Source organism: Rana temporaria, chromosome 1, assembly GCF_905171775.1.
Source record: "Rana temporaria chromosome 1, aRanTem1.1, whole genome shotgun sequence".
NCBI classification, from domain to species: Eukaryota; Metazoa; Chordata; class Amphibia; order Anura; family Ranidae; genus Rana; species Rana temporaria.
Window position 1 is genome coordinate 287,599,548 of NC_053489.1, and position 27,294 is coordinate 287,626,841.

The following is a 27,294-nucleotide window of genomic DNA, read 5'->3' on the forward strand; positions in this document are numbered from 1 at the left end:
GTAGCGTCCCCCCTTACAGTGAAAGGGAACTCTGTGGACTCTGATGTAAAGGGGGACTCTTGTTATTAACTTTATATGATTAGAAATGTTATTTAATAGCAAAATATATGTATAGTTTATACTTTAAAAAAAGTAAAGTGTTCGGGTTTGACTTGAAGAAAAGGTGGCAACCCTCCCCTATCTTCTGATTTCAGCATAGGTGTCACTGCTATGAGACACCACAAAGTCGGACACACAGTGAGTAACACTGCCTGTGACTAAAGTTGTCATTAAAATTCCCCACTACAGTTCTCAGATCAGCAGATGACCTTGATCAAGAGCACCTATGTTGGCTGATCAGAACTCCCCCCAGCATTGCCACATGCCACTCATCCCAACTCCCCGCCAGCACTGCCACTCATCCCATCACCCCACCAAGGAGTAAGAGAAGGATTACAAATAGAGAATACATGGAATGGAGAGGAAAAGAGGGGGAGGAACAAAGAAAAAGGGAGAGAAAGAATAAGAGAACAAGAAAGACGACTAGAGAGAGGGATGGGGGAAAAAAACAAGAAATTAGGAGAGATAAAAGGGAAGAAAAGGAGAACAAAGAGAAAGAGTGGTACATCCTAAAATGTACCATAAGGGGTTTTAATACTGTACGAGTGAAAGGGTCTCAAGGAGTGCTAAATTCCTGTGGGTTAGGGGAGCAAATTACTTCACATCCCACGCTACGAAAATAATTTTGCTGTTAGGGGTCCCCACGACTTGGGAAATTTTATCAAGGGGTAGCAAGGTTGAGAACCACTGAGGCCTTAGGACAACTGGTAGAAGGTGAAGGACAGATTACTGGAGTTGGCAAAAGTCACTGTAGGTGGGCAGTAGGAAAGGATCTATGGCTCTCTGTAGCAGTAGCAGGGATGTGCTTCCTCAATGCTGCATGGAGGCAGGGCCGTCTTAACAGCATCATGGGCCCCTGGGCAAAGTAATGCTCTGGGGCCCCTACAATGGAGGCAACGCTGGTAAACAGACATCAAATACAGTTGTGTTCAAAATTATTCAACCCCCCAATGCTGTAAAGGGTTTTAGGGAATTTAGTGTACATTTGTAATTGTATTCAGAATGAAATCCTACAAGGACTTCTTAAAGAACTATATGCAACTAAAATGACATCAATTGGTTTTGTAATACAGTAGTAAATGTTTATTTTGTGAATTCTTCATTTACACAATTATTCAACCCCTTAAAGACTACCATTCTGAAGAACAGAGGTTCATTGAAGTGTTTTCAATCAGGTATTGAAAACACCTGTGTATGTCAGGGAGCAGCAATAAAGCCTAATAAGCACCAATCAGGCAGCTTTAAAATGACTGTGATACTCAGCTCCTTCTAGACATTTACTGGTGTGGTTACAAACATGGTGAAGTCAAGAGAATGGTCCGGGAAGACAAGAGAAGAGGTGATTACTCTTCACAGGAAGGGCAATGGCTATAAGAAGATTGCAAAGATGTTAAACATACCAAGAGACACCATAGGAAGCATCATTCGCAAATTCAAGCCAAAGGGCACTGTTGAAACGCTACCTGGTCGTGGCAGAAAGAAGATGCTGACTTCGACTGCTGAGCGCTACCTGAAGCGTAGAGTGGAGAAAAGTCCCCTTGTGACTGCTGAGGAACTGACAAAAGATTTGTCAGATGTGGGTACTGAAGTTTCTGCTCAGACAATACGGCGCACACTGCGTAATGAAGGCCTCCATGCCAGAACTCCCAGGCACACCCCCTTGCTGTCTCCAAAGAATAAGAAGAGTCGACTGCAGTATGCAAAAATCATGTGGACAAACCACAGAAGTTTTGGGATTGTGTTCTGTGGACTGATGAAACAAAATTAGAAGTGTTTGGGCCCATGGATCAACGCTATGTTTGGAGGAGGAAGAACAAGGCCTATGATGAAAAGAACACCTTGCCTACTGTGAAGCATGGCGGGGGGTCAATCATGCTTTGGGGCTGTTTTGCTTCTGCAGGTACAGGGAAGCTTCAGCGTGTGCAAGGTACCATGAATTCTCTTCAGTACCAGGAGATAGTGGATAACAATGTGATGCAGTCCGTCACAAACCTGAGGCTTGGGAGACGTTGGACCTTTCAACAGGACAATGATCCCAAGCATACCTCCAAGTCCACTAGAGCATGGTTGCAGATTAAAGGCTGGAACATTTTGGAGTGGCCATCGCAGTCACCAGACTTAAATCCGATTGAGAACCTCTGGTGGGACTTAAAGAAAGCAGTTGCAGTTCGCAAGCCTAAGAATGTGACTGAACTGGAGGCTTTTGCCCATGACGAATGGGCAAAGATACCCGTAGATCACTGCAAGACACTTGTGTCAAGCTATGCTTCACGTTTAAAAGCTGTTATAACTGTAAAAGGATGTTGTACTAAGTACTAAGATTGAATGTCAATTGGGGGTTGAATAAAACTGATAATGATGTGAGCACAGAAAAGACATTTGTGGTTATTTCATTATAAATGTTATGTTATATTTGTCTGACCTACACGTGCCTCTTTGATTTAATTGTAAGCAGGATGACAGGATGATCAAAATCAATGTCAAACTGGGCAAAACAATCAATTTCAGTGGGGGTTGAATAATTTTGAATACAACTGTAGGTAGGAGGCAGACAAGTGGGTGCCTTCCACCTTTTGGGTGGAGCTCGGCATTAACTACATGAACAATCATTCTGTACAGCAAAGAAACAGTGAGCAAAATACTACATACTGACAAAGCTGTCCTGTGCATATAATATATCTTTTAGATTGATGCCTCCCCAGCACTATGACCCCTCTACACCCCAGATATCTCCCTAGCACCATTGGGTCCCCAAATTTCTGGGCAGCGTGGGCTCAAGAACCAGCTGCTTTGGGGAAAGTTTAGGGGCCCCTCGTGCAGCTGGGGCCCCTGGGCAGTGCCCAGGTGTGCCCACTCATTAAGACAGCCCTGCATGGAGGTAAAGAGAATATAGAGCATACACATGACAGTCCACCCAGCACAGGACATAATCTCTCAGTACTACAGTGTTAACCCCCTTTGCAGTGGAAACAAGTGGGAAAGGCGCCCAGTGACCTATGTAATTGAGAAAGCTCTTGGTGTTCAGCTCAAGTGGCTATTTACATAATGGGGTTGATTTAATAAAACTGTAGATTGCAAAACCTGGTGCAGCTCTGCATAGAAACCAATCAGCTTTCAGGTTTTGGCCACAGCTTGATTGAACAAGTTAGATGCTGATTGGCTACAATGCACAGTTGCACCAGATTTTGCACTCCCCAATTAAATCAACCCCAGTGAGTCATAAGAGACAGATCAATGCCAGGGGCTCTGGACCTGAGATGCACTCTTTGGCTAGACTTTACCAGTCCAGAATCTGGAAAGCACCCTATGCAGAATCCAGTGCCCAAAGGTCACGTCCAGGCTTTTCTCCAATGCTGGTAATAGGAGGGGTTATCCTTTAATAGCCTACAGGTTTTTTTTCTTACCAGTGTTCAATCCTCCTGTAGTCAGCAGAATAACCTGAAGGTTATAAAAGCTTCCTGTGTCCCTCAATGGACTAAAAAATAAATAAAGATTTGTACAGTCTCCCTCTACAGGGGTGTCAAACTCAATTTCATCGTGGGCCGCATCAGCATTATGATTGCCCTCAAAAGGGCCGGTTGTATCTGTAAGATTAGATGTCCAGTGCATTCCCTTCCCTTCCCTTTACATTAGATGTCAAGAGCCACCCAGAAGTTGGGTTCCCCACTCTCCCTTACATCACAGTGCACCCCCCTTTTCTTATGCTGCTGCTGGGAAGAAGCTGGATGCATTGCTTGAAAGCAGAAAGTAAGGGTCTGGAGGAGGACCAGAGGAGGGATGGATCTCTCCTGCAGCTGCAGGAGAGGTGCGAGGGCCACATGAAATGGCCTGGAGGGCCGGATTCAGGCCCGCGGGCCTTGTGTTTGACACCTGTACTCTAGAGGCTAAAAGTACATAGTAATAGTAATGTAGAGTCTCCCCCTATTGGCTGTGTATATTAAAACTGTATATTAAAACTGGCCCAAAACCTTAGCTAGTTTGATACATTTTATTTAAAAGGTACATAATAAAACTTTTATTCCATTTGCCTGTTAGTGATACCTTTAATAAGAGATGAACTGCATTACAGGAATGGATCATGACAAGCTTCAGAACATTTCCATTCTCAGGGCACTTGTTAGCATGAGATTCTTCACAGCATACACACATTCTTCCTTCCGCCAATCCTACCTGTAAAGACAATCTGTAAGTCAAAGTCTTCCTTAAAAAAATATGAGCGTAGTCTACTCATTGTTACAAAAGGCTGGAGAGCCTTGCTATTAAAATGATTTCCTTGGGTAAGTAACGTAAAGGGCAAGTCAATTTGACCTCCTGCTTTTAATCTCTCCATGTAGAAATACATTTTTGAATAAATACACGACTTTGTATTTAATATTTTATAAAGTTACAGTCTCAAAGTTAGCGCAGAATATATAATTCTCCACTAAAATGTAATCCTAATAAAAAAGAACATTTACATTTTTAACAAAGGAAAATTAATGCTACAGCCCAATTTTCAAACTCTACACTAGAACTACATAAAAGATAATGCATAGACTGCATTTTCAGAGGTTGTCTTTGGGAAATAGACGTATGAGTGCTGCCAGCATTGCTGCAGAGTATGAAGGGGTAGGGGGGGTCAGTCTGTCAGTGCTCAGACCATACGCCGCACACTGCATAAAATTGGTCTGCATGGCTGTGGTCCCAAAAGAAAGCCTCTTCTAAAGATGATGCACAAGAAAGCCCGCAAACAGTTTGCTGAAGAAAAGACATGGGATACTGGAACCATGTCCTGTGGTCTGATGAGACCAACATGAACTTATTTGGTTCAGATGGTGTCAAGCGTGTGTGTCGGCAACCAGGTGAGGAGTTCAAAGACAAGTGTGTCTTGCCTACAATCAAGCATGGTGGTGGGAGTGTCATGGTCTGGGGCTACATGAGTGCTGCAAGCACTGGGGAGATATAGTCCATTGAGGGGACCATGAATGGCAACATGTACTGTAACATACTGAAGCAGAGCATGATCCCCTCTCTTTGGAGACTGGGCTGCAGGGCAGTATTCCAACATGATAACGACCCCAAACACACCTCCAAGATGACCACTGACTTGCTAAAGAAGCTGAGGGTAAAGGTGATGGACTGGCCAAGCATGTTTCAAGACCTAAACCTTATTGAGCATCTGTGGGGCATCTTCAAACGGAAGGTGGAGGAGAGCAAGGTCTCTAACATCCACCAGCTCCGTGATGTCGTCATAGAGGAGTGGAAGAGGACTCCAATGGCAACCTGTGAAGCTCTGGTGAACTTCATGCCCAACAGGGTTAAGGCAGTGCTGGAAAATAATGGTGGCCACACAAAATATTGAGACTTTGGGCCCAATTTGGACATTTTCACTTTTGTTGCCAGCGCTTTAGACATTAATGGCTGTGTGTTGAGTTATTTTGATGGGACAGCAAATTCACACTGTTATACAAGCTGTACACTCACTACTTTACATTGTAGCAAAGTGTCATTTCTTCAGTGTTGTCACATGAAAAGATATAATAAAAATTTTTACAAAAATGTCAGGGGTGAGATACGGTGTGTGTAAGTGTGTGTGTGTATATATATATATATATATATATATATATATATATATATATATATATATATATATATACTGTATATATAGATAGATATATATATTCATATATATATATTTATTCATATATATATATACACACACACACTATTATATAAAATATAATATATATATTTATATATTTTTTACTATTTTGGGCCAGCTATCCACTATCATTTAGTGCCAAATTTGTGCTGAAAAAAAAAAACAAGGCATACCTCACCTGGATACACAAAATAATTGTGGTGATACAGTATGTACAGTTTTACTAACACATGTCATTTTTTCAAAACTGTGTTTAGGCATTAGGATTTATTTTACTCTCCATCATAAAGGGGTTAAAGAATGGTATTTATAACCTCTATCATTTGCACATAAATAATCTTGGAAGATTTAAGAGTATCCATGGTCTGAATTTTTCAATTAAACAGCTACATACTATATGAAGTCAATTTCTTTATTTTTTTTGGCCTGAGAACAAGGTCCTAGCCAACTATCACTAAATGGTGTTATGTTTAATATTAACCTCTTTAAAAGAAAACCTATTCAATTCAGGTGAATTGTACTGTCGGTTAATACCTACAAAAAAGAGTTCCAATATTTTAATTAAAACAGCACTCTGATCAATGCTAACATATTTATAGTAAATCTACCTGTATATAATGACTATTGTATAGACAGCAAGCTTGCCCCTGACCTTCTTGCCCACTGTCAGCAGACAGACTTTGTCCAAAATTTCCACCTTGCCTACATACAAAAATTTGATAGAGTATGGGTAAAGTGAATAGGAAGTGCCACCACTGCTTTAATCCCTGATTCACTTTAACCACTTCAAAACCGCACACCGTCATATGACGTCCAAAAAGGGGATCTCTTATCAAATAAGTAAAATAAAAAAAAAATAAAAAAAAAATTAAAAGCCACTGTCCCCGGTAGCTCGCGCTCAGAAGGGAACGTCATTCAAACCACACATGTGAGGTGTCGCCGCGTGCGTTAGAGCGTGTGCAACAATTCTAGCACTATACCTCCTCTGTAACTCTAAACTGGTAAACTGTAACATTTTTAAAGCGTCGCCTATGGAGGTTTTTAAGTAACAAAGTTTGGCGCCATTCCATGAGTGTGCGCAATTTTAAAGCATGACATGTTAGATATCTATTTACTCGGCGTAACATCATCTTTCATATTTTACAAAAAAATTGGGCTAACTTTACTGTTTTGTTATTTTTTAATTCATGAAACCATTTTTTTACAAAAAAAAGGCGTTTGAAAAATTATTGCGCAAACACTGTGCAAGATAAAAAGTTGCAATGAACGCCATTTTATTCCCTAGGGTGTCTGCTAAAAAAACATATATAATGTTTGGGGGTTCTGAGTAATTTTCTAGCAAAAGAATGATGATTTGTACAAGTAGGAGAGAAGTGCCAGAAAAGGCCCGGTATGGAGGTGGGTATTAAAGCCCGGTATTGAAGTGGTTAATACAGTTTTATTGTTTCCTGCTGGCAAGTTGCATGCTCAGGTGAACAACCCTACGTTTGTGAATGCTATATATGTGTTTCAAAGTATGAGTTGCTGAAAGGACATAGTATGGGGTACATCTGCTTTTTTTCAGTACGAGCCACCAACTCATACAAGCTGTACTTGGCGGTTTAAATTATGTTTTTGTTTGGTGCCTTTATTTTCTGTGTCTTACACAAGTTGGTGCACCACTGCGCACCGCCTGAAGTGTTTTGTGCTATAAGGGAAAATTCCATTAAACAGATTTAAAAAAAAAAAAAAACGTCTTTCTCAACCTTTTACTAGATTTTTAGACGTGTATTTTTTGTGCCAAATAATTGTTCCAATTTGTAGTCAAATTTAGGAGACAGGGCTTTATTGTCTCCTAAAAGACACCCTTTTCAACCCCAAATTATGCTTGCATATAAAACATGACAGATGCCATTACAGGCCAGTAAACAATTATAAAGTTTTAAATATATACTGAGTGTGAATGTATATAAATACATTATATATATATATATATATATATATATATATATATATATATATATATATATATATATATATACATACATGTGGTAGTTTAAAGTGGAGGTTCCCCCTAAAAAAAAATTCTAACAATACATTCAGAAGACTGATTACACTGCGGGTATGCTGTTTTTTTTTTTTTTTCGTACATACCTCGTTATCGCCGTTTCATCCCTCGGCTTCCGGGTATGATTCTTGCTGGACCTAGTTGATTGACGTTCCTCCGACCGGCGCATACTGCGCGTCACGACTTTCCGACAGAAGCCGAACGTCATTGCGCAGGCGCCGTATAGAGTCGGCTCTATACGGCGCCTGCGCAGCGACGTTCGGCTTCTTTCGGAAAGTCATGACGTCAAGTATGCGTCGTTCGGAGGAACGTCAATCAACTAGGCACGCCCAGCCCCACAAGAATCATACCCGGAAGCCGAGGGATGAAACGGCGATATCGAGGTATGTACGAAAAAAAAAAAAAAAAAAAACAGCCTACCCGCAGTGTAATCAGTCTTCTGAATGTATTGTTAGAATTTTTTTTTAGGGGGAACCTCCACTTTAACTACTTTTTTGCTGTTTAGGAACAACACGATGGAAGCTTGAGTTCCTCTTTAAATGGTTGAGGAAATAATACATTAATGCACTTAATCTATTCTTCCTGTAAGTAAAGTGCTCATTATAATGCAAGTCAGCTAATGGGTAACAGGAGATGAAGGTCCGCTTGGTCCAACTGGAAAAACAATCACAATATAACATGTCTTCACAGGATGCTGGACGAGCCCAACATTTACATCATGAGTGCTTGAGTACGGAAACCATGTACAGTTCACATTGTTACTTGTTCATTTTTATTGATGATTTTAAGGCAAAGCGCCACAACAATGACAACATATGTTTTTACAGTAATATACACATATTTTTTTTTGTTAAGAAAACAGTCTGGGCTGATGTGTCGGCCTTTACAGTTTATAGTCTTGTGATGTTGATATAAGTATGCATTATTTATTCGCAGTGTCCAGAGACTAAATACATTTTATATATACACACATATATACATACACACATATATTTATATATATATATATATATATATATATATGTATATATACACACACACAATACATTTATTACTCTATTTAAAACTGTCACATAATAAGAAAATTACAAAATAGAAAGAATAGAACTATAACACTAGAGATTAAGGGGCAGATTTGCGTAGATGGGCGTAAATGTGGGCGGGCGTAACGTATCTGATTTACGTTACACTGCCGCAAGTTTTTCAGGCAAGTGCTTTATTCACAAAGCACTTGCGTGTAAAGTTGCGTAAATCACCCAGCGGAATTCAAATTCGCAGGGTAGGGGGCGTGTATCATTTAAATGAAGCGCGTCCCCGCGCCGAACGAACTGCGCATGCGCCGCCCCTAAAATATCCCAGCGTGCATTGCTCTAAATGAAGTCGCAAGGACGTCATTGGTTTTGACGTGGACGTAAATTACGTCCAGCACCATTCACGGACGACTTACGCAAACGACGTAATTTTTAAAATTTTCGACGCGAGAACGACGGCCATACTTAACATTGACTGCGCCTCATAGACCCAGGGGCAACTTTACGCCGTTAAAAGCCTAACGTAAACGTCGTAACTTTACTACGTTGGCTGCGCGTATGTTCGGGAGTTCGCGTATCTAGCTAATTTGCATACTCGATGAGGAAATCGACGGAAGCGCCACCTAGCGGGCAAAAAATCTGGGCCATACTGTTTATTGTTAGAAATTGATGCTCTCCTTTTTTTGTGTTCAGTCAATATTTTACCGCAGCAATGCTTGTTGCCTGTTCAGGTCTAAAGCTGGCCATAGAAGACAATTTTTTTTGTTAAACCAGCAAGTTGAAAAAAAGCAAAAAGATAAACAGATACCTCCATCCACACAAGGGAGGTGAATCGAGGAATCCTCCCTTCTGGGATATTGTATTTTGACAGCAGGAGTCTCCGCTGTCAGAACACACTGATTAATCAGTGACAGCGACCAATTGGCTACAGCTGGCTGATCAGGAAACGTTTTCCAACAAGTCCGTTTAACAGAAGTTGCTCCAACAATCGACTTCTGTCGAAAAGGCACAGTCAAACATTGATTGAAATTGGACCAGACCCTACTGAAGTGACTAAATTTCAGTCCATCCATGGCCAGCTTAAAGGAACACTAAAGGTTTGTTTTTTATTAGATCAATTGACTGCTGTAGGCTAGAGCATTTAAATATCACTTACCTCGTTTTTCCTTTTGACCTCCAAAATACAGTAATCCAGGTTTGAAAATGCCATTTCCTGTCTCTCCTCTTCTTGCTTTCCACCAGCATCTGAGCCGTTTTGCATGGTGGAAAGCAGAATGTGCTCACCCCCTCCCTATGACTACAGCCCTGCGTGAAGATGCTCTCTTATCCCTCACAGGCATGGAGGCTAAGCCTAATGGGAACTGTAGTTCCCATTAGGCTGTGATGTAGCAAGAATGAATGCGCACCGCAAACCAGGAAGTCAGTGAGAATAACGATTCAGGAGTGACGGAGGTGAATAAAACAGCTCGATTTCAACAGGTATCAAACTAGTTATAATGCAAAACATTACTTTTTACTTTATCAGCTACTGTCAGACTTTAATTTAAGAGGAAAATATTTTTGTCTTTACAACCCCTTTAAAAGTCAGTGACAGACTCCTGCAGTGTCACTTATTGTCATCTGGGAGGTGGAAAGGAAGCAAATAAACCGGCTTTAATAAAAAAAAAAAAAGCCAATTCTCTTGCATTCAAGTTTTTCTTAAGACAAAAGAAATCTAAGAAGCAAAAGAAAAGGTGTCCGCATTCTCCACCAAAAAAAAAAAAGAAGAAGCAAATTAATGGGAGCATGTTACTTTTATTTGACACGACAGATCATTAATTTAGCGTTAAGTGTTCACAAGCATTTCAGTCAGGTTTTATGCTTTGGGCAGCTACAGCACTCACTTTTTAGTAAAGGTTTTAGGCTAAATTCACAACTTTAAGCTTACAATTGCAAGTGCTAAAAGCCGTGTTTAATTCACATTAGCACACAGCACGGTAAAACTGTGAATGTACGTTGCCATTAATTCTTAACGTCACCTTGCCAGTTGCCTAAACAATTTCAGATAATAATTCTCTGCAATAAAAAGAGCTAATATACTCATCTCTTCAGCAGCCCATGTCTCCTACCTTCCATTTCAATGTGCAACCTCAGCCAGGCTCTTCAGCATTCACCACTTCCAGGGGTGTCCCCTGCTGTACACTGTAGTTCCATCTGTAGACCCCTTCATTACTACAGGACACTGCAATGAAGTAGGGCCGGAAAAAGAACACCAAAGCTTTGGGGGCATGGCACAGACATCTGACGCCCCCCAGAAGAGTTGAACGCCTAAAATTCTGAGGGAAACTGCTGGAGAAGGGTGAAACTTGTCAAAGGCAGCACTAACTAGGGGAGACGTAACATACAATTACCACCCAGCTTCCTGCTTCTTCATATTCTGAGGAAATTTTCTTCCCTAATCTTTCAGTATTTTCCCAGTAAGATTAGCAATGTCTATAGTAAGAAGGAATTCAAGCTCAGATTATAATTTAGGAACAGATGTAGCCCAGCTTTCTAGTGCTGTCTTTGGAGACACAAAGAAGGTAAATTCTTTGGGCCACACTGGTGCAAGCTGGTTACTAACTGATAGACAGTGAACTGAGATGCCAGGCTCAATTCTGAACTTAATATGGGGATTTCATTCAAAATATGCAACCCACAGCAGACAGACTATGCGGTTTTGTTTGGATTGCTATATTGTTCACTTTAGATGACAACCTTCCAATAGGGTGTGCTTGTGAATAAAAAGAGTAAATGATATTCCATTCACCCAAAAATTGTTGTACTGTCCCCTATGAGGCTTGCCAAACCTTACAAGAAACTGCTCTGTCATGTACTCACAGCGGCAAGATGTCTCATATCCCTTAGCTGAAAAGAAAACGAAGCCACCCACCTCAACTGTTTTGTATGCCAGAATCAAAGACACAGAACTCATGGAGAAACTAACAGCTAGACCTTATAATAAACCAGAGTCCCATAATCATGTGTGGGAAATGTGGCATCTAAAAGAGGACCTGCCCTGATGGCCCTGCCTCTGATCTCGTCTGATCCCCGACCACGGGGCTACCCCTATAGCCCTGGAATGTTGCGACACCCCTTTTCCCCCCATCTTCTTTCCTTACTCTCCCACTGTACTTTCTCATTTGTGATCCCTCTTTTTTCCTTTTTACGTTTCCTGTCCTGACATCACGCAATACCTGATACTTCAGAAAGCAGGACTCCCCTTATAGGTTTCTTTATACCTTTACTCAATTTCCATGACAAAGCACACTGTAAATGATGTGACATGACCATTTACATTACGCTACCATTGTTGAAAACTTAATACAATGTCTTCTCCTCCTACCTAGGGATGTTCTTGCTGTTTTATACTTTGTTGTTTTCTAACCTGCAATACTGTGAGCTATACAATGTAAAGTAATGTATTTCATGTTTGTATTGTCTTTTATACAAATTCCCAAAAAAAAAAAAGTCGATTGATAAAAAAATATAAAAAAGCAGGGAAAAAAAATGCAAGATTCCTAACAATCTGGGTTGTGTTCACACATGACTATGACCACCATTCTCAATCAAAGGTTACCATTTTCATTTAAAAGTTAAAGAAGTTGGCTTACCACTTGACAGCTGGGAACACTGGACACAAATTGTGCACCTTGACATCCTAAGATGAATCCGGCCAAGTTTAGAAGGACGCAGACCACAGAGAGCATTACAAACAGGTTGACCTTGTATAAAGAAAATGACAGTAAGTAGGATTCATTTCTACAGCATTTTTACATAAGATACAGTTTGTTTCTCACATTTTGGGAAGAACCACTAAAAGGATAAGAGACCGACTGAGGGATTATTTTTATAATACTATCAAAGGTTAGGTTCACACTATTGGGCAGCCATGTAGAAAATTTGGAGTAAAATAATGAATGTATAAAACAGTATTTATTGCCGAGATTCTCGGATACCAAAATAAGTCAAAAGAGATTACATAAAACAATAATAACAATAATAATAATGGTAAAAAGTCGCATTCCTTGATGCAGTATACATATATCATTATACATATCATAATTTCATGTTGGTGTGAAATGTTGAGCCCCGACACATTTCGACCAGTTGGGTCTCTTCAGGGGGACATAATTTCTAAGAAATATTAATTACATACAGTAGGTTCAAAATAGATGAAGGGACACATGTCAGCATACATCACATTGAGTCTGCTATAGTAATATAATTACCGATGAAACAAGGAATCAAATATTTGGAAAGCCGCTGGATAATCCGGAGGGGCCTAGGCTGCCCCCGTCCACCCAACATCGGAAAGCCCACCCAAGAGAGCTTACAAGGAGCCACATTATTGCTGCCTAAAAGCCCTACCGGGGAACCTTCTCTCTCATGCTATTTTGGGTCGAGCAGCCATTTCATCTCCTCCATTATGTGTCTTTCCCTTAGGTTCACACTATTGTGGCTTCCCTGTGGCCACATGTGCACGAGCACAGCAGCTTATTCATTCCAATGGGCTGCTTACAGAAAATGCAGGTTCCTGCACCTTTTCCAAGATTTCAGCCTCAAGGAAGCCACATAGTGCTATGGGGTTCCCAGAAGGCATTAAAAACTGTGTGTGAGTGTCATAAAGAATGATGGCACCCCCACACATCTACTACCAGCAGCGCATTTTTGTGGCAGGTGTGGGAAAGCGGAAAAAAGGGGGGGGGTAAATTCTGCACTAATCAGACTAGAAAAAATTGATAGGCTAAAGTGAGAAAACAAAGCTGCAACATAAACACGTGATAATCATGTGAACAACAATTTGGAAAACAATAAAGTTGCGCTAAGTAAACAAATAAGATGAATGGTCATAGTGAAATTGACATTTAAAACAATGAGTAACATGGTTCCACGATTGGCCTGTACATTACACATCTGCATCTGAGAACCTCTCCTGCATGATTTGTCTCCTGTCATTGGATCAAACCCGCTCTGGTGGATCAAAGGTTGGCACATCAAACGGCTTTCTACTGACATCACTGCTGCCTAGGAGTTCGTGCATGCCTGTTTGACATACCGTCGCTGACGTGTATGTCCACATATTCTGGTAAGAGTACCCATCTTTATATTTATTTATCTGGATACCATTATGGATTGCTGATGAGGTCCCCACTATTTACCAAGAATACCTGATTTCCACACTTGAGAAGATCATACCATCTTCCATTCTTCTGTTGTCTGTTTTTTCTCCACAAAGAACTCCTGACCAACCTCACCTTTTTGGACTGTATATGCCAGTCTGACATTGGACTCTCATATTTATACTTTGGATTAACACGTATATTTTATATGGACTTCATTTGGGGTTCAATTTATCATTTATTTTTTGTTACACATATGTGTTACATCACTCATCACGGTGCTTTCTAATTATATAGTAACTTAGAGAGATTCCACCTCCTAGTGGTTCTCCAGGTTACCGCACGGTTATCACCTTTTTGTGTTTCACTTGCCATACCACTTGGTGGTGTGTTCTCCTTTTTTTCAATTTCATTGATTTTTCACTGAATTTGATTATTTACCGTATTTTTTGATTCACTTCACTTAATATTTAGCGCTGCACTTTTTCTTTTTCAATGAGTAATAGGGGAGCATACTCCAGAAGGCGAGTATCTCTAAAAGCATACACACATATTAATCACCCTGTATGAAAATAACTCAAATCAGGTGAGCAACTAATAATAAATATGGTATCCTTGATCAGGACAAAGGTGAATGCCCCATGAGGCTAAATAAGCAAAAGAAGTGAACCCAAGCAAAAAGCTGTTCCAATATGTTTATTTATGTCTGGTGTAAAGAAAGGAAACGTCCAAATTCCATACAGTAGGGGATAGTTGTGTGAGGGCAAAGATGAAGCCGTGAAACACCACCACTACGTAGTAGCTTTCTCCAGTGCCAGACAGAATATTAGGGAGGGACCCTTACCAGATTCGTTGGACCTTAGAATATAAAGTCTGATGCGCTTTTGCAGATACAAACCTCTGCAAAGGTTATAAGTGAACTGGATCCTCCAGACTACAGCCCTCTCAGGATCTCCTCCTCTGGAACCAATATGGGGATGATGTCATCTGCTCCAGCGAGTATCAGTCCGTGGGTCATAAAAAATTAGCAAAGAAGAGGCAGCATGTGGGTTATCTTCTTATTATTGCAAAGCTCCAATGCATTTACACAAACAAAAAAGATTAAAAAACACTGGTCATGACTAGAATTCTAAGGTGTCTGTAAACGGGTGCAAATATGCGGTCATGGAAAAAAAAATGTGGTCATGAGGGTTTGTATGCTGTATTGATGGTGTTGGGGTGGGATGGCATGTATATTTGTTGGAGGGGGAAAATGATGACTGTGGGTGAAGTGAAGGACATATATCTATTCATTTACGCGGTACGCTTTAATGGAATCAACCTCTGTCTGTGCACTGGAAAGTTGTACTGTTTGTTTGTCTTTGTTTTTGACTCAATAAACATCTTTCTGATGTAAAAAAAATAAATAAAAAAAAGATTAAAAAACAGCCGGCATAGCTTAAAAACAAATACGAGCGCCCGTGCTTCCGGGGTCACGTGGGAGCGTGGTGACGCCACTGCGTAGCACCGCCCTGACCAGTTTCGACAGAGTTGTCGTTTTCAAAGGGCACGTGCCCTTTGAAAACGACAACTTTGACGAAACTGGTCAGGGCGGTGCTACGGAGTGACGTCACCACGCTCCCACGTGACCCCGGAAGCACGGGCGCTCGTATTTGTTTTTAAGCTATGCCGGCTGTTTTTTTATTTATTTTTTTTACATCAGAAAGATGTTTATTAATCTTTTTTGTTTGTGTAAATGCATTGGAGCTTTGCAATAAACATCCCCCTGTTTTTTAAGAAGATAACGCACATGCTGCCTCTTCTTTGCTAATTTTTTATGACCCACGGACTGATACTCGCTGGAGCAGATGACATCATCCCCATATTGGTTCCAGAGGAGGAGATTCTGAGAGGGCTGTAGTCTGGAGGATCCAGTTCACTTATAACCTTTGCAGAGGTTTGTATCTGCAAAAGCGCATCAGACCTTATATTCTGAGGTCCAACGAATCTGGTAAGGGTCCCTCCCCAATATTCTGTCTGGCACTGGAGAAAGCTACTACGTGGTGGTGGTGTTTCACGGCTTCATCTTTGCCCTCACACAACTATCCCCTACTGTATGGAATTTGGACGTTTCCTTTCTTTACACCAGACTGTTTTTATTTTACGTTTTTTACGTTTTAAACATATTGGAACAGCTTTTTGCTTGGGTTCACTTATTTTGCTTATTTAGCCTCATGGGACATTCACGTTTGTCCTGATCAAGGATACCATATTTATTATTAGTTGCTCACCTGATTTTATTTGAGTTATTTTCATACAGGATGATTAATATGTGTGTATGCTTTTAGGTGTGGGAAAGCATGCGATTTACATGTAGTCCTACACATGCAGAAGTGTGACCCTAGCCTAAGAGGAATGTGAATGTAGAAAAAACACTTTGTGAAGCACCATGACCTAAATGTTCTCAGGGAATAGAGAAAATCCAACCTGTTGGGGGCGTGGCCAGGCAGCAGATGTAGCCGGACGCACCTTCAGCTCCTCTCCGCTGAATCTCCTGCAATCCATCCTGAATATCACCCGTCCTGCCTGCTTTTCACGCCCGATCGCTGAGGGAAGGTATCCTGGTCACTCCGATGCCCTCTGTTCCCCGATCCGAGGAGAATGTCGGCGGCTAAGAAGCAATATGCGGCCCGGTCCGCAGACAGCATGGTGCTCCAAGATGGCGCTCAGGCCCAGCCTACGGCCAAGGAGAAGCATAGGGAGGGAGCGGAGAAGCTCTTCTCCAGAACACTTGCTGCTGACTCTAATACTCACCCGGGGACACATGGCGAGACGCCCGGTGGATCGTCAGATGCGGACGACACAGTCCCCCTGGAGGATGGCGGAGGCCCGGAATATCCCTGGAACGTAATGAGTACCCTAATGGCAGCTCCACTAGGCCGCAAGCCTTCACCAGCCCTGATAGTGAACCCTCACTAGGAGACATATTTGCAGCCATCACCACATGCAATACCTCCCTAGCTGCCCTAACTGCTGATATTAAGGGTGTTAAAGCTGAGGTGTCCTTTATGAGGCAAGATGCACAAAAGCTGAGGGAGAGGACCTCTGCTGTGGAGGGGAGGGTGAGCTCCATAGAGGATGACATGGCCCCCATGCAAAGAGATCTTACATACAACAACCATCTCCTTACACAGCATTCATCCCGTTTAGAGGAACTGGAGAATAGAATGAGAAGAAATAACGTGAGGCTGGTTGGTCTGCCTGAAAGAGCTGAGGGGAAGAATCCTGTAGAATTTATTGAGAACTGGCTGGTGTCTGCATTTGGCAAAGAGGCTTTCACTCCATTATTTTCAGTTGAAAGAGTGCATAGAGTGCCTTCTAGGCCTCCTCAGCCAGGGGCCCCTCCGAGACCCTTCCTCTTCAAATTTCTTCATTACAAAGATAGGGATGCCATACTACGCAATGCCAGGATTAAACCAGAAGCCATGAAAATTGATAATGCCAAAATCTCTTGTTTCCCTGATTTCTCTGCTGAGCTGCAAAAGCAATGCGCAAAGTTCCTGGATGTTAAACGTCGCCTCAGGGCACTAGATGTGAAATATGCTATGCTGTACCCCTCCAGGCTAAGAGTAGAAGCGATGGGATCCGTTCACTTCTTTGACCTTCCATCTGCAGCCGCACAGTGGATGGACAGGGAGGAACAGTCGCTCCGCGAGGGTCGCAACCGGCACCGTGCTCAACAAGACGGGTGATGCACCGATTGAATCATTCTGATAAGTACCCGCTATACCCTTTTGCCAAGGCGGAGAAGCTGCTGATGTTTAGTCCATACTTTACCATCAGGGCTATCTGATCTAGCTGTTGAGAAGTTCAGACGCTTATGTGCACTTCCACTGTTGCCCCCATGTTGGCCTGGTACAGGCCTCACCTTGCCTTCGGGCACACAAGTTTGGCCATGATGGCCTGTTATTCTTTGACTTTATTTTCACTTTTGATATTTCTACTTTTTTCCGAAATTTTTGCTGTTGGTCCACCGCCTTCATCATTCCAACTGTTCACTAAGACCATTGGCCCCCCCGTGACTGCCTTGCCTGTCCACTGCGAGACGCACCTTACCTTGTCCCTGTCACCAATATTTAACTGCCTTAATTTACTCTGCATCTTTTTACATTCACTTGAGGGTCTGCTGCTAACTTTCCCTCTCAGGCCCTGTACACACGATCAAACATATAAACTGGTCCGCAGACCAGTTTCAGCGGACAGATCCGACCGTGTGTACAGCCTAGCAGACAGGTTTCCAGCAGACAAAAGTTTTAAAGCATGCTTTAAAACTTATCTGCTGGAAACCCGTCCGTCCGACATGTCCGCTGGTTAGTACACTTAACCAGCGGACCGAAATCTCCCGCATGCGCCGAATGGATTCGAGGCATGCGTGGAAGCATTTTACTTCATGTTTTGCGGACGCGGCGGCGTCAACGTCACCGACACGTCACCGCGCCGTCTGTCCGCGGGGATTTTGGTTTGATGGTGTGTACAACCATCAGACCAAAATCTCCTAGCAGACATGTCCGATGAAAACGGTCCGCGGACCATTTTCATCGGACATGTTCGAGCGTGTGTACAGGGCCTTAGTACATTTTGCTGTTTTACTTTACAGTACTGTGAATATTCCAAAGATACCCATGTATTGCCTACTCCCACAATGCAATGTCTAAGATAACCAGATTTATGTCCTGGAATGTACGGGGATTGGGTAATCCTGTCAAGCGCTTGGCTGTACTCCGTGCAGTCAAGCGAATAGCTGCTGATATTAAATGTCTGCAGAAGACTCACCTCCCCCCGACCTCCACACCCCAATTTGCAGTGAGGCAATTTAGCCACCAATACCATGCTACTTTCTCAGTGTACTCAAGGGGGGTGAGCATTCTGGTTAGACAGGGCACACAGTTCACAGCCCTAGAAACACAAATTGACCCTGATGGGCGGTATGTCTTTATTCTGTGTTGTATATATGGAACTAAATGTATTCTTGCAGGGATGTATATTCCTCCTCCCTTCTCAACTAATACCATGAGGGTGTTGACAGATTTTATTGCCCGCTCTCCGGGTATTCCTGTATTGGTAGTAGGTGACTTTAATAACTGTCTAGATCACACTAGGACAGACTATCTGCCAGAGGGGGGGCTGGGGTGCAGAGAGGGAGTGGGCCTACTCTGTTTGCCAGTTTACTACTGGAAATGGGCCTAACGGATGTTTGAAGGATTCATAATCCAGATGCCAGAGTTTACTCATGCCAATCTGCCTCTGTGGGGGGTTTGTCCAGAATTGATCTGGGGTTGGGGAATGATTTGCTCCTACCATTGTTGGAATCCTCTCAATACCATCCTAGACAAATATCAGACCATTCCCCTCTATCGATTGATGTTAGATGTGGGGCACGTATGGGTATTACCCTCTGGAAACTTAACCCCTTCTGGCTCTCACTTCTTTCAGACCCAGACCCTATCCCGGAACTCCTCACAAATTTCTTTAGGCATAACCTAGACACTGCAACATTAGATGTAGTCTGGAAAACGACTAAAGCTTGTTTAAGAGGGCAATTTATTAGAGTAATTTCCAAGATAAAAACCTCCACCAAGGAATGGGAGATATCGGTTTTGGAGGAGGCACGATCCTCTGAGGCCAGATATGTTGCTGACCCTACGGATGACGCGAGACGCTTGTGGCTGGCAGCCCAAACTTTACTTAAGGACCTGTCCTTGCAATTAGCTGAGAATAAACGCTCCTACAGCAAAGTCACTTCGAGGAGGGTGAGAATACAGGGCACATGTTGGCGCTATTAGCTAGATCACAACAGCCATCTTCTCATATTGCGTCTATAACAAATGCCAATGGGATGCCTTGCCACTCCACTAGTGATGTCACAACTGTTTTTAAACACTATTTTCAGGATGTTTACTCATCCAAGGTCAGTCATTTGTTTCTAAACAAATACCCCTTGCCATCCCTGTCCGCTCCGGATGTTGCCCTGCTCAATGCTCCTCTGACTGAGGAAAAAATACTGGAAGCCCTGGCTCACTCAAAAAATGGCCGGGCACCCGGAGCTGACGGGCTACCATCTGAGGTGTACAAAAGGTACTCGGCTCAACTTCTCCCTATCCTTTTTAAAGTTTATAATCATGCTTTTGAAACAGGGTCTTTCCCCCCCCCTCCATGAATGAGGCCCTTGTCGTGGTTCTGTTGAAGCCAGGCAAGGATCCTCTGTCACCAGACTCTTATAGACCGATTTCGCTTCTTATATGTGATGTCAAGCTGTTGGCCAGGATCCTGGCTAACAGGTTGGCTAGCTGTATACAAAAAGTGATACATAAGGACAAGTCTGGGTTTATTCCCACGAGATCTACTTCTCAGAATTTGCGCAGACTTTTCCTGAACTTGCAGATTCCTTCGGATAACATAGGCAATAGGGCGATTCTATCTTTGGACGCCGCTAAGGCGTTCGACAGTGTGGAATGGTCCTATCTCTGGGAGGTCCTGACTCGGTTTGGGGTGGGTCCCTCGTTTTTGAAATGGGTTCAGTTACTATACAGCTCCCCAACGGCGAGAATGCGTATCAATGGTGAAGTATCGGACTCCTTCTGTCTTGCTAGGGGCACTCGGCAGGGGTGTCCTTTATCACCCCTGTTGTTTGCCCTGGCTCTTGAACCATTGGCCATACATATTAGAAAGTCGCAGGACATAGTGAGGTTCCAGAGGGGGCCTAGAAAGATGTGGTTTGCCTCTATGCAGATGACACACTGATATACCTGGGAGATACGGGTGGTTCCTTGCAGAACGTGATGGGCCTGATTGCTGACTTCGGTCGGCTGTCGGGTTTTAGCATCAACTGGAACAAGTCAGTTCTTATGCCCCTGGACCCCTAACCAGGCCCTCTGCCTGACTGCGCGAGAGACATTGCTGTAGTTGATGAGTTCCGTTATTTAGGCATACAGGTTACACCGGACCCTACTCAGTACCTTGACAAGAACCTGTCCCCAATGTTGCAGAAGCTTCGGCTGAAATGCTCAGCTTGGAGGAAACTGACTCTATCCGTCACCGGAAGAGTTAACTTAATTAAAATGATATGGGCGCCTCAACTTCTATATATTTTTCACAATTCCCCGATTTGGATTACCCACAGATGGTTTACCCGAATAGACACCCAGTTTAGGGAGTTGATTTGGGGTGGTGGGTTAGCCCGTATCAGTTTGTACTCTCTGCAGCTCGCGAAGGACCAGGGGGGTATGGCAGTTCCACATTCTCGGTTTTATTTCATAGAGTCGCAGCTCCAGCACCTAGGTAATTGGGGGGTCATGGATGACTCTGATCCGATTAGGTCCCTGATAGTCCCTGTAGATTAGGATCTCCCAGCTTTGGTGTATCTAGAGGCAGGCCTCACTCAATCCCCTACTACCTTTCCTACCGTTAGTCTACTGAATAAATTATGGGAATATGTAAGATCCATTTTTAAAGTTAAAACGATCTGCCAGTTTACTCCAATATGGAGGAATAGATATTTTAAGGAACACTTTTAACTAAGGGGTTTCGGCCCATGGGAGGCAGTGGGAATCCACTATATCACCCAGTTGTACTCCGGCACAGTATTTAAATCCTTTACAGTTATGAGAGAGGAATTTGGTTTACATAACTCCCAATTTTATCAATACCTACAACTAAGGCATGCTGTACAATGCGAAGGTAGACTATCCCCATTTGTTCTGATGGTGCACCCTCTGATGAGGGATGTACTCTCTACAGATGACAGGGCAGGCATGATATCGAGGGTCTATGCCAGATTACTCCAGTCCACGCATGACGCAAGTAAACTCTCCTGTAGAAGGGGGTGGGAACGTGATCTGGGGCCTGTTGATGGGGAGACTTGGGAGCTGTGCCTGACGTCTGCCCCCTTGGTTTCCGTATCTGCATCACAGAGGCTATCCCATTTATACCTATTACATAGGGTGTACAGAACGCCGGCCCGGCTGCACAAGTGGGGCCTTAGAGACACCCCCCTGTGCCCAAAATGTAATGCACATACTGGTGATCTTCTGCACATGCTGTGGAAGTGTCCAAAGCTTTTTAGGTATTGGAAATTTGTCCTTGACACTATAGCCCAAGTATTTCAGATACCAGTTATTAGGGACCCAGTTGTGTGCCTCCTTGGTGCCTTGGAGCTGCCCGACTTATCGCCAAATGGTCATATTGCTGTGCTCCGTTTGCTCTATCTTGCCCGCAAGGAAATAGCAAAACTATGGATTACTCCGAGAGTACCAACGGGTGAGCAGTGGGTGAAGCAGGTCAATAGACTACTGATTTGTGAAAAACTGACGTACCAGCACCGCAATGTTTTAAAGAAGTTCTACTCAATGTGGCAACCTTGATTAGACATTCCGGGATTGGGTCCTCTCCAATTGGTGAGGGACAGATTACTACAGGGATAGAGCGCAAAAAAAAAAAGGGTGGCAGACAAGGATGCAGAGTTGTGATTGGTACTGATGGTGGGGTGCTGGGGGTGAGGTGTGATGCAATACTTACCTACGGAGTTGGGGGGGGGATGCGACTACATTGGTGGACCACGGCAGTAGGAATAATTCTACTATTCTTTTCATCTCTCTCTTTTTTCCATTTCTTTCTTTTTCTTTTGTTAGTTTACATCCTTTTCTTTTTCTCTCCTCTTTTAGTTTGTTAATTCCTCTATATCCTGAGGTTACTGGTTGATATTATGGTACACAGTCAGATCCCATCTGTTAGGCAATGATTTATAAAGTGCAGTACTTTATGCAAGAACATCTTCTCCTTTATGCCTTAAAGCGGTTCTCCACCCTAAAGTGGAGTCCCGCTGATCGGAACCCGCCCCCCCTCCGGTGTCACATTTGACACCTTTCAGGGGGGAGGGGGGTGCAGATACCTGTCTAAAGACAGGTATTTGCACCCACTTCCGGCCACACGCTACGGGCGAAAGACGGGTTTTTCTGACTTCCCGTCTGTCGCCCGTTGTGTGCTGGGAACACTCGGCTCCCAGCACACAGCGTGTGAGCCAATCGGCGGGCGCAGCGCGACTCGCGCATGCGCCGTAGGGAACCGGGCAGTGAAGCCGCAGCGCTTCACTTCCTGGTTCCCTCAGCGTGGATGGCGGGGGGAGCAGCAGAGAGACGAGCGATCGCTCGTGCTCTGCTGCGATCAGCGCTGGACTCCAGGACAGGTAAGTGTCCTAATATTAAAAGTCAGCAGCTGCAGTATTTGTAGCTGCTGGCTTTTAATATTTTTTCCCCATGGCACATCCGCTTTAATAAGTGACTGAAGATCCGTTTGTCTACTATGTATGTATGTACTGTTTGGAAAATTGGTGTATACCAGTGTGTAGCTGCACCCTGATTCTTTTATCCTGTAACTGCACTCATTGTTGATCTGCCTGTGTATGTCTATGTTATTGAATTTCTATTTTTTATACAATACACTTATTTCTGATTTAAAAAAAAAATCCAACCTGTTAACCACTTGCTTACTGGGCACATAAACCCCCTTCGTTTCCAGGTGAAATTTCAGCTTCCGGCACTGCGTCGCTTTAACTGACAATTGCGCGGTCGTGCGACGTGGCTCCCGAACAAAATTGGCGTCCTTTTTTTCCCACAAATAGAGCTTTATTTTGGTGGTATTTGATCACCTCTGCGGTTTTTATTTTTTTCGCTATAAACAAAAAAAGAGCGACAATTTAAAAAAATATATATATTTTTTTACTTGTTGCTATAATAAATATCCCAATTTTTTTTTAAAAAAACTTTTCTTTTTTCTCAGTTAAGGCCGATACGTATTTTTCCGACGTATTTTTGTAAAAAAAAAAAAATAATCGCAATAAGCGACTGGTTTGCGCAAAAGTTATAGTGCCTACGAAATGGGGGATAGATTTATGTTTTTTTTTTTGATTTTTTTTTACTAGTAATGACGGCGATTTGCGTTTTTTTTGTCAGGGCTGCGATATTGCGACGGACGTATCGGACACTTTTGACACAATTTTGGGACCATTCACATTTATACAGCGATCAGTGCTATAAAAATGCACTAATTACTGTATAAATGTGACTGGCAGTGAAGGGGTTAACACTAGGAGGTGAGGAAGGGGTTAAATGTATTCCCTCATTGTGTTCTTACAGTGTGGGGGGAGGGGACTGACTGGGGGAGGTGACCGATGCTGTGTCTCTATGTAAAGAGACACAGCATCGGTCTCCTCTCTCCCAAACAGCACATGGAGCTCGGTGTTTACACACAGAGCTCCACGTCCTGCTGTGTTACCGGCTGTGTTTACCGACGATCGCGAGTGTCTGGCGGACATTGCGGCCGCCAGGCACTCGCATCGGCTCCCGAGCGATGCGCCGGGCACGTTGTTTCCCAGCGGCGCGCACGGGGAACAACAACAGCAGGACGTCCAGGGACGTCCACCCGGCAGTTGAGAGCCGCGCTGTGGACGTCTTTCGACCATAGCGCGGATCTCAACTGGTTAAAAGAGGAGAGCATTTTTCTCTACGGTTGTGCAGGAGAGAGGTGAACCTGGAGTTTTACACTGTGCAGAAGAATTCCTCATTGATTAATTCATTAATGGGACATTACGTTTTAAATTATGTGCACACTCTCCTGCACAGCGGAGGAGGGATCTGTTAATGGATCTTTATTTAAGACAGAAAACAGTCAAGTTCTTATTAAGAAACTGGTATGAGTACTATATACCAATGATATATTTTAGAAACCTTGCTGTTGTGCATGTAAATGCTCATGTTTTAGCACTTCCTATGCTTTGATTTCAAGTCTGTCTCAGGGGTGGGCGATACTTTCTGAATTAAATTACTTAATGATGGAGCACTATAGTATGAAATGTGCAGGGCCATTTTTAACGCTGGGGAAAATGGGCAGCTGTCACGGGCACAGTCATTTTTGTGGGGGCCCCCAAGGCAGTTGTCCCTTGACCCCGCACTGCCCACAAATAGATTTCCTGGTGTAGCTGATCCTCTTTCCCCCCTCAACCAATATGTCTGCCCTCTCCGTTAGTTTACTGTACATGCAGCTGACTGTGCTGTAAGAGTGGAGAGCTGAGCTGCAGGTTGTCTGTGCAACTCCCCGCTCACCGCCTGTTTTTTCTACTGCCGGGTTGTACACACAGAGCGGACTCCCCGCCCCTCCTTCTCCTGTCAACGGCGGGATAATAAAACAGAGAGAATGACCACAGGAGGACACTGTGATCCCAGCTCACCACCTGCTCTGTCTCTTCCCCCTCCCTCCTAGCAACAGGAATGGACCAACCAGCAGGGAGGAGAGGAGCATCACGGGACTAGTGTTGAGCAGAATACGCCATATTCGATTTCGCGATATATCTCGAATATATAGTCGAATATTCGAGATATATTCGCTAAATTCGAATATTTGTGATATTTTATCGAAATGAAATGATTGCGAATTTTCGCTATTGCGAATGCGAAAATAATTGCGAATTTTCGACAAATGCTGTAGGAGCACTCTGATTGGCTCAGAATATTCGTGATATTTTACAATACAAAATAATTGCGAATATTCGGCAAATGCGGAAGGAGCACTCTGATTGGCTCAGAATATTCTTGATATTTTACAATACAAAATAATTGCGAATATTCGGCAAATGCGGAAGGAGCACTCTGATTGGCTCAGAATATTCTTGATATTTTACAATACAAAATAATTGCGAATATTCGGCAAATGCGGAAGGAGCACTCTGATTGGCTCAGAATATTCTTGATATTTTACAATACAAAATAATTGCGAATATTCGGCAAATGCGGAAGGAGCACTCTGATTGGCTCAGAATATTCTTGATATTTTACAATAGAAAATAAAAAGTGTTTTGCATTGGTGGTGATTCTTTACTCTATCCATCTGTCATAGCCGTTTGTCAATCAAACACCTTGAAGATTGAACACGTTCATGCTGCATGCTTTGGACTTTTTTTCACTTCACATATCAAAGACATTTTTATGAAAGATTATTTTTCTATTATTGGGACTATATTTCTTTATATATTTGTTTCACTGTGTATTTCACAAGTTATTTGCGCTTGCTTATTTTATAATTTGCCCACATGTCTTGTCACTAGACATATTTTTTATTCTTGTAGAGCGACTCCATTTTCTGTCTTGTATTAATTTATGTTGTATAACATTTTTGAGTTGCTGCTGTATTCTCCCCTTTTTTTAAGGTATGCGCAATTTTTTCCTTCTTACAAAAAAAAATAATATCAAACATACAAATATTCATAACAGAAACATACACAAAGCCCCCCCCCCTTTTGCATCAGAGACAATCAGAGTTCTCCTACCACAGTTATCGAAAATTCGCAATCATTTTCGCATTGGCATTAGCGAAAATTCGCAATTTTTTTTTTTTATATTCGGCAACATAAAAGGATCGCCTCAGCTTAGCTACTCGGCCCAGGGTCTCTAATCATACCAGCAATGCTTTTAGACGTCGATAGGATGTGATCTGTTTTAAAAATAAAATTGAAAAAATGCGAATATTCGGAATTGCGAATATTCACCGCGAAATTCGAAATATATCGCGAATACTCGAATATGCTATATTCGAGCCGAATATTCGCAATACGAATATTCGTGAGCAACACTACACGGGACATGCATTTCCCAGAGACAGGCTGCTCATTGAACAAAATGGAGGATGAATTACAGCCTCCATCAAGCCAAGCTTTGCAGCAGTAAGAAGGAGAGAACCAGATTTTCCCAGGCAAAGTTTGCTCCTCCAGTTGGCTACCTGGAGGAGCGTGTGTGAGAGGACCGTGCTGGGGGACGCCATCTGAGAGAGAGCCTGTGCCAGCAGGATCACTGCTGCTGTGTCGCTGGTTCTGGTGAGAGAGCCTTGTGGCAGCTACTTGTTACCACCACTATAGACTGAGCCATTAGAAACTACCTACCAGCTACCCTATAGCTCTAATACTGCCTGCAGATCTTATTGACTGCTTTAAAGCATGTGAAAGGTTACAGGGCCCCAGTGCTTAGCCAGCTTTGTTTGGTTTTTGTGATGCTGGGCTGGAGAGCAAAATTGCATGGGGAAGGTGCTCAAGAAAATGTTTGTCTATGATCCAATCACTATTAGACAGCCCTAAAATGTGTCATAAGGAAGTCTAAGGCCCCGTACACACGACCGGATCTATCCGCTGGGATTTATCCGCGGATCAGTTCCAGCGGATAGATCCGGTCGTGTGTAGGCCCGAGCGGACAATTTTCGGCGGACATTTGTCCAGCCGACGGATTCCCAGCGGATAAAAATTTCTTAGCATGCTAA

General features: G+C 42.9%; 1 protein-coding gene across 3 annotated transcripts in view; it reads right to left on the reverse strand.

Annotated features, from left to right (window-relative positions):
* The window catches only part of FAM189A2 (family with sequence similarity 189 member A2), a 140,418-nt gene that overhangs the window by 76,300 nt on the left and 36,824 nt on the right, over positions 1-27,294 (reverse strand). For all 3 annotated transcript variants that reach the window (XM_040356832.1, XM_040356823.1, XM_040356815.1), the window contains exons 3-4: positions 12,451-12,561; positions 4,141-4,269 (exon numbers count right to left, since the gene is read on the reverse strand). In XM_040356832.1, the coding sequence (XP_040212766.1) occupies positions 4,141-4,269; positions 12,451-12,561 (240 nt within the window). The remainder of the gene's footprint in view (positions 1-4,140; positions 4,270-12,450; positions 12,562-27,294) is intronic.